Source organism: Pipra filicauda, unplaced genomic scaffold (genome assembly GCF_003945595.2).
Source record: "Pipra filicauda isolate LSUMZ 115617 unplaced genomic scaffold, ASM394559v2 scaffold147_size4022426_pilon, whole genome shotgun sequence".
Classification (NCBI taxonomy): domain Eukaryota; kingdom Metazoa; phylum Chordata; class Aves; order Passeriformes; family Pipridae; genus Pipra; species Pipra filicauda.
In genome coordinates, this window is record NW_024103962.1 from 52,765 (window position 1) to 61,052 (window position 8,288).

Genomic DNA, 8,288 nt, shown 5'->3' on the forward strand with positions numbered 1-8,288 from the left:
AGCTTGGATGTTGCACCCACACTCTGTGCTCAATCTTTCCTCTTAACCAGCAAAATAGGCCCATTTCTAGGACTAGTTTTCTTACCTAGTCTACCACATGTGACACACACACCCATGGAAGAGAGTGATGGCTCTTCAGATGGCCTCCACAAAGCACTCAGGTGGTAACTAGATCCCTCAGGTTTGTGCACAGTTAAAGAGTGCAGAATTTGGGAGCATGATGATGAGGAGATGGTTTTAAAAATGTTTGTATCAATAGCAGCCATTGAAGGAAAAAACAAGAGTCTGAATGCAAGACAAGAACAACAAGGCTGGATTTCCCAGGGGAAATATCTTCAAAGAATTGGGGCAAACAGAGATGGGGAATGGGGAGCATGGGAAACAGGAAACCTGGGGGCTTGTTCTGTGCATTTGTTAACACCTTATAGTCAAACAACTTGTTTTGCTAATTATTTTAAAGGTAAGATTTTATAGTAGACTCGTAATTTCTGGTTGTTTTATTTTTTTCTTTTCTTTTTCCTTAGGATGATGGGTGATGTGGTGTCTGCAAAACCATATGAGGTTAGATGACTTAATTGGGCAGATCTTTTTCTTTTTTTTCTTGGCAGACTTTTCCTTCATAATGGAGGGTAAAACAGGAGCAAGACTTTAATGTCTTACCTGGCCTGGGGTTACAGTATGTTTTTATGCTCAGGAGAAATATTTTTTATTTTTGGAAGTTCTTTTCATATATCCATGTCTTAGTTTCGCATTCATGTACCTGGGTCACGTAGCACAGAAACTGCACCCTTGTAGACTGGGCTGGAACACATTAGATTGTCTTTCCCTCTAGCACAGGTAGGAGAAGGCGGGAAGGGCACAGAACGATCCTTCCCATAAAAACAAAATCTTCCTGAAGCCTGAGAGAAACTGCAGAAGCAGACTTCCAAAGAATTGCTGTGGCCGAGTGCAGCAACGTTTTCCCTGTGGCTGTTTTATAAAACTATCTTGGTAGAAGGAGAAAACTTTTTCATCAGCCTTAGAAAGTATTTACTCTCAAATGAAGCCAGCCCCTGGCTGCTCGTGATTTAAGTAGTGCCTCTGTTTTGCCAGGACTGCAGAGCAAGTGCTCCTTTGCTCTTGCTGTGAATACGGCCCTGTACAGTGTCTTTATGATATCCACAGCTTGCTTTCTAGAACCACCTTGTTAACCACACTCTTGGTCATCTCTGTTCTCTAGCCTTGTGTCGATAACAAAGATATAGATGATGAGTTCAAGGCTCTGTTCCAAAAGCTCTCTGGAGAGGTAAGTGAATTAAAGTGAACAAAAAAGACGAAGACCTGTCTGTTAAGATTATGCAAATATTTGACTTGCCAATTCCTTTTGCTGACTGGTCTTCAAAAAAACCAAGTATTTCTCCCCTTTTATTAACTCACAGCTTCAGTTCAATTTATTTTACAATAGAGAAGATTTTCTACATTGTCCCTCTTATTGGTGCAAAATGTGATTTTTCCCCTCAGTAATGCAGGGCAGGGAATAACTTTGAAAACAGGGGTGATAGAAGTGAGGACTGTAAAAATATTATCCCACGGTGAAATAAATTACCTGTGGAGTTATCGTATAATTCTGACAATTGCCTAGCTGGCCAATTCCTTCCTTTTTCTTTAGCCCCAGGAATCAGAAAACTGTTGGCTGAGCTTTTTCTCTATTTATTGTATTTGAAAAATAGTATCTACAAAGCCCTGCTGAGCTAGCCTGTGGCAGTCACGTCAGATTTTCTCTTAATGAACAGGTGGCCACTGGTATCAGAGAGGGAAAACATCTAGTTAGTTTAAAAGACCTTTTTGAATTTTGAGAGGGCAATTTTAGTATTGTTTGGTTGTAGTTTTCACACATGGAAAATCTTAAATGTTCTCCTGAACCTCTTTATTCAGTCAAAACCTGTTAAAAAGTTGCCATTTACTGGGTCATCTCACTATAGCGCCTAACAAACCACTTATTTCCCACTTAAATGCCTAGAAAATATTAATTGTTTTTGAAGATCTTCTCCCTCTGATATCTGAGGGTAAATATATAGTGTTAGAAAAAACTTAAAGGGTTTACATGCCCTAGATATGGAAGGGAAATAGTCTCTGAATGTCTGACAGCAAATGAATATAGCTTGTTTCAAATAATTTTTATGTTGATACCTAAAGTATGTCTTGCTTTCTGTCCAGGACTGTGAAGTGACTGCAGTTGAACTTCAAACTATCCTAAACCGGGTTTTGGCAAAGAGTAAGTAACATTATGTAGTTCCCCTTGGATGGAGCTGGGAACGGGATCTCTGCTGACAAACCCCAGCTCTATCAGCTAAGGGTGATGAAAAACTGAGTTTGTGTCTGCCCCCAGCTGAGTTTCTCCTGGCTTGTAGAACATCTAAATATGGGGTTGGGGGGGCAGTGGAGGTAATACTACCTGGCGCTCCCCTTCGGAGTGCTACCAGAAGATGTTCTGCAGAGGAACAATGTTCCCTGTACTTTCTTTGGGGAACCACCATGGGAGATGTGGATAGATAAAGGCTCAGCATCACCAAACCCAATAGCATTCCCTCCCCCTATGCAAAAAAAAAATAAAAAAAAGAGAAGCCATATTAATCAACTGAAGGGAAATAGTGGAAGAAATGGCAGAACATTTGCTTTGCTGCCAAGATTTTAAGGTGGCTGACATCTCCAAGGTTGACTGCAGAAAAATATCTCTCTAAAAGTATTTCTGACTTGGACTTTTACTTCCTTTTTGTACAGGAAAGGATGTTAAAAGTGATGGATTCAACATTAACACTTGCAGGGAGATGATCAGCCTTTTAGATGTATCCTTTGAAGGTCATTTCACCGCCTCTAAGGTTTCTAGATGTCCTTTGCAAAACTCCCTGACAAGATGGGCTAAGTTTACACTTCAATTGTCCAGCCACATGGCTGAAGGCAAAAAATTCAGCCAAGCAGCTCTATCAGCTCAGGGTGGTAGAAACCTGAACCATTTAACAATCAGCTGCTTCTCTCACCTTCTCTGCATGTCTCATTGCTTAAACTTTTCCCTAAAAATAGGAGGGAGAAGAAACAGGGACTTTCTGGCTGGATGCACCTGATGCTTGTCAGGACACAGGTTTTAAGCACATCCTCATCTGCCGTCTCTAAGTCAGGTCCAGCTTATGGAGCACTGAGCTTGCAGCAGCAGAGGCAGCCTGGGGAGCCTTCCAGAGGGGGAAGGCTACAAGTGCATGCTGTGCCTCCCTCCCTTCTGCTCAGCTGGCAGGACACATGGGAGCTAATAAGGTTTAGGTAGCCAAGGGAAAAGGAGAGGTCAAACACATGTGCTAGTGCTCCTTTGATATGCTGAGAAGGTGCACTGGGAGAGTCAAAAGCCATGCTGCCAGGATCATGCTGATGTTGGTCTCATGGCATGGTCATATTGAGGCCAGCAGGGATTAGCTGTGGATCTTGTGGATAACTGGCCGTTAGGAGAAGTGATGCCATTCCCTACACTCCACAGGCTCCCCAAGCTAATGGCATACTCAGTAAGAACAGCGTCATGGACTCCAGATCCCCGTTTCTGCATAATTTCCCACTGGAAGGGATGTTCAAGGCCCTGAAGGACGAGGAGGAAGACTTTAGCCTCCTATTGACTCTCTCTTCCCCTGCAGTGCCTGCCTCTGGTTTCTAAAAATTGTCCATTGTGAGGCCAGTCTCTTTTTTCCCCTGGGGACTCTAATCTACTGTTAACTATACAAAATGTGAGTGGATCTAATCATGCTTATATATTTAGCAATCCCATATATCATTCCTTGAGAGTGCAGATAGCCTAGAAATTCTTGGCATGGCTCTAGCTAAGCAAATGTAAAGCTGTGGGCATGTCTGTGGGAGATGGAGATGCATTACAAATTAGAACTAAACTGGCATTAAGATGACACTGTGATGGGTGATATGTTTTTATCAGAACTGATTGTTCTCCAGTTTTGTTAAGGACAGAAAAATCCTGATTTTTGAACTATGCCTTAACATGGCCCAGACTGATGGGACCGGCACCTTGGGACTTCTAGAATTCAAGACACTTTGGATGAAGATTCAAAAGTATTTGGTAACATAACATTTCTGACTGTCTCACCTTCCCTCTCAGCTCTGAAGTATAGATCCAAAACTGAGATAGGGTTAAACCATCACAGGCAGAAATATTTTGAAGCCCTCCTTCTCCCAGCTGGAGATTGCTCCAGGCCTCTGAAACACCACTCATTCAACAGCACACAAGCAAATTCTCTTTCTCCTTGGCCCCACCACTCTCCTTATGGAAAGACAGATTAACCCTCTTTCATTGTTGGCAAAGACAGCTCTCTCTGCTGCCTGCTCTATTAAAGTTCATATGAACATATCTCTGCTGTTGCAATATGCTGCATTCTGGCTGGGCATAAGCAAACAGAAGAAACATATTTTTAGGACCTACAAAAACCTGTTTTTTTTATTTTTTAAATCTTGTAGAAATGCTGAATTATTTTTCTGGCAGAGCATTTAATATCCCAAGAAGTTCACCTAGAATCAAGCAATCTAAAGGAAGGTCAATTTTGGACCTTCTTTGTGTGACATCCCTTTCAGACAAGCCTGCTGCCACCATACTTGATGCTGGTCATCACAGAGTGTCAGTCCTGGAGTTTGATGAGGCCCTAGCTCTATCCTAGGGATTGTCAGCAAAGCAAGCGTTGAGACCCAAATCAAGTATTATCTGTAGGTCTCTGTGGCATCTAATTCTGGATAATAAACACACTGGTAGTAGGAAGCATCTGTCATCGTGTCTGAAATATGAAGCAAAATGGACTTTCTCTCTTGCAGTGTTTGCCAAATGATGGGTATTTTCCTCAATGGCCTGTCTGCCACCATATAATATGAAGGCAGGCAGGCTGCCAGCCCATGGGAACATGTTTCCCAGTCTGCCTTGCTTGGCAGCTACTTGAAATGTTTCCCTTCCTCATTAATGTTTCAAAGAGTAGGAGCTTGGGCTGGTAGGGGCAACCCTTGTCCCAGCCATCAGAAACCCAAGGCTGTGTCTGCACAACGGTGACTGTGGACACAGCAGAGGTGGGCATGATCGTCCTGGCGTTAACCTGGCATCAACCTAGCTACATGAGCAGGGAGGATGGCATAGCACAGACTGCAGAGTGGACTAGCAAACCAAGGTTAAACCTTAGAGGAGCCCTCTGGTTAGTCCATTTAGGCTTCTAACCCCTGATAAGCCTTGTGTTAACATGTCTTCACTGCTGCTGTGACCCAGCTGGGAAAGCCCAAGCCTGCCTCCCCTGTGCCCACACTGTCACGTTTCTGCGTGGGCACACACTGAAGTGCCCTCTCCGTATTCCCTTTTTTCCCTCTGCTGCAGGCAATCTATAAGAAAGTGGACAGGGACTACTCTGGTACCATGGACTCCCATGAGATGCGAAATGCCCTCAGAGAGGCAGGTGAGTGTGCTGCTCGGGAACACTGCCAGATCACCAAACATTGGAAGAACAGTGGAGACTTTTAACGGCTTTTCTTCTCTCCCGTCACCTAGATCACAGCACTGGCAGTGCCATTCTCCCTTCCTGAGAGTCACATACTGCTATATCTTTTGCTGTTATATACATCAAACCCTATCCTCTGTTCTGCATTATGAACCACTGATACTTTTGTCCATGCTGTGACCGTTGCTTATCCATCTGATTATTACTTGCTCTATTTTTGGCCTCATTATTTCCTAATCCTAATTGTCCTCTTTCAGAGCTATGCCCAAACTCTCTTTTTTCATCATTTCCTCCCACCACCTTTCTCTACACTAGAGAAGGTGCAAGCCTGATCAAGGCATGCCCAAGCGATGTCCTCTGTGATGTGTACTATTAACTTTTGTAGCAGTGCTTGCCAGCTCGGGGGCATCGAGAGGAGCACTGTTTTTTTGATTTGTCTTGTGCTCAGTGGAGTTTATGTGAATGATCCAGAGACAGAAATAGCACTAATATGGGCCTGAATAGAGCCCAATATGTTATGTGAGCAATTGGCTCTGCTGCAATCACTGCTATTCAGCTGCAGTGCCAAGACTCACTAATTAGGGGTTTATCTGGGGAACATAGGACTGGTTATGCTGTGAAACAATGTGAAATATGCAGTCTGAAAAAATGCTGTGGGAGAACTTTATGCCTCTCTTCACCCAGCACAATGGCACAATTCCTTTTGGAAAGGACCCACAGAGGTAGGTGATGGAGTCCAACAGGTCTTTTGAAAGGAATGGTTCTGACCTTCAACCAGGTCTGCCTGCAGCTGCAGCAGCCCAGGGATAAGTCACATAAAAGACAGCATATTAATGTGCTGTGTCAGAGATTCCTGTGCTTTCCTGCCTTCAGGTTTCACGCTCAACGATCAGGTGCAGCACAGCATCGTCACCCGCTACGCCTGCAGCAAGTTGACCATCGACTTTGATGGCTTTGTGGCCTGTATGATCCGCTTGGAGACCCTGTTCAGTAAGTGCCTCTGTTCATCAGCCAAGGGGAATTCCTGAAAACTTTGGGTTTTGGTGTCTTTTAACTGTGAATGTAGCAAACTGAATGGAAATGTCAGGATGCCAGCAAAATTGTATCTGGGTCCATCTGTTGGAGAAATCAGCAGAGAAACAGCAAAAGCCTTTCTGTCTGAATGACCATGGACATGTTTCCGTAACATACAATACCATTTTCTTCTGCTTTAGAATCATCAGTAACTTGTGGTCAGTGCTCTGGCTCCCACATTGTCCCAGCTCCTATAAATGGTATCATCTATTGTTTACAGTCCTTACTCAGACCAGATTTACAGGTTTGTCCCCAGACCATACCAGGTGCTACCACATCAGATTTTATAGTTGTCCTGCTGCCAACTCTTAGTTTGCTGCTGTAGATCTATTCTGCCCCATGAAGCAGCTTAGAAAAGAAGAACAGCTGTAATCTTACAGAACCAGTCTAGATTTCCAGCAGGTCATGGCAAAAATCCAGACCTTTACATTTTGTCAGACAGTGATTCTGTACATGCCAAACTCTGTGGTTTATTTCCAAGTTTTTTCTTCCCTATCCTGCATTTCAGAAGTGTTCCATCTCCTGGATAAAGACAAGAATGGAGTCATCCAGCTCTCTCTGCCTGAGGTAAGGCTGGTCAGATTGAAATACCACCTTGTGAAGCTGCAGCAATGAACCACACTAAAATACATTTATTCAAAATCACTATTATAAGTGTTTTAATCAATATTATAAGGTAAACATGACAGTGATTCAAAGGGCAAGTTTATGTGAAAAGGTTCTTAGCTCAGAAGGCCTGTCTGAATGAGTAGAATGAACATTTACCTTATATGAGCAAAAAAGTAAAGAGACATTCAGAGCTCCTAAGGCTGATTGAAAAGATGCTTACACAGTGCATTTCACTATCTTCTTTTAGAGACCAGTGGTCAGTTCATTAGAAAACACACAGCAGGGAACTATTCTTGTCTGGCAGAAAATGTACTGATCAACCTGCCAGAATTAGAAGAAACCTTTTAAGATGCCAGGTCTTTTTTTCCCCACATGGTTTTTAATGCAAATTACTCCTGTTGAAGCTGTTATAAAAGGCATCAGCTTGAGTCTTCCCTTTGCAGAATACGAATATATCTCAGGAAACAGCTGGAAGGAGCCCCAAGTGGTCCATCCAATTAGTCCTCTCATCTGAAGACTGGCTCGAAGGGAGGAGGATGGCTAGGAAGCCCTGTGACCCTCAGTCACAGTGAAATCTAGCTGAAATTGTGCATTCCATACACCCATCTTAGAATTTTTCAAGGTTGAAAGTTGAAGGTTTCTCCAGCTTGCCCTGGAGAACTGGTGTTCCTTTGGAAGAGACCTCATTTGCAATGTCTGAGGCTAATCCTGGCAATAGATTTCCCTAAAGTTCCAGAGCAGATGGATCCTTCACGTATAACAGATTAAAATGCAACTCTAGCCTTTCCCAGCTTGTTCTCCCAGAGCCATGGTAGTGCCCCAGTGGGATTCTGTAGACCTTCCAGATGGCCTGACTCCTTGTTCTGTTTCTCCCTCAGTGGCTGTGCTGCACATTGGTTTGAACCACGGTTGATCAATTCAGCAGAGACCTCTGAGGCTCTTCTGAACATGGAACCATTTGTTTGGCATCTCTTTGTTATGAAAAAATGAGAGAGAAACTTTTTTTTACTACTGGCAAGTTATTTTAAGCCACTAAAAATGATCTCCTGTCAGCTATAAAATAAATGCACTCTTAAACATAGAAAGATAAACAAATAAATAAACAAC

The 8,288-nt window shown here is 43.1% G+C and overlaps 1 protein-coding gene across 2 annotated transcripts in view; it reads left to right on the plus strand.

Annotated features, from left to right (window-relative positions):
• Positions 1 to 8,083, plus strand: part of CAPN8 (calpain 8) — a 29,704-nt gene extending 21,621 nt beyond the window's left edge. Inside the window, exons 13-21 of one of the 2 annotated variants that reach the window (XM_027721296.2) lie at positions 525 to 561; positions 1,220 to 1,285; positions 2,197 to 2,254; positions 2,761 to 2,825; positions 4,022 to 4,090; positions 5,378 to 5,456; positions 6,372 to 6,488; positions 7,081 to 7,139; positions 8,060 to 8,083. In XM_027721296.2, the coding sequence (XP_027577097.2) occupies positions 525 to 561; positions 1,220 to 1,285; positions 2,197 to 2,254; positions 2,761 to 2,825; positions 4,022 to 4,090; positions 5,378 to 5,456; positions 6,372 to 6,488; positions 7,081 to 7,139; positions 8,060 to 8,083 (574 nt within the window). Of the gene's footprint in view, positions 1 to 524; positions 562 to 1,219; positions 1,286 to 2,196; positions 2,255 to 2,760; positions 2,826 to 4,021; positions 4,091 to 5,377; positions 5,457 to 6,371; positions 6,489 to 7,080; positions 7,188 to 8,059 lie in introns of those variants that run through there. The other variant, XM_039378806.1, reaches the window with a different exon arrangement.
• The last annotated feature ends 205 nt before the right edge of the window (positions 8,084 to 8,288 follow it).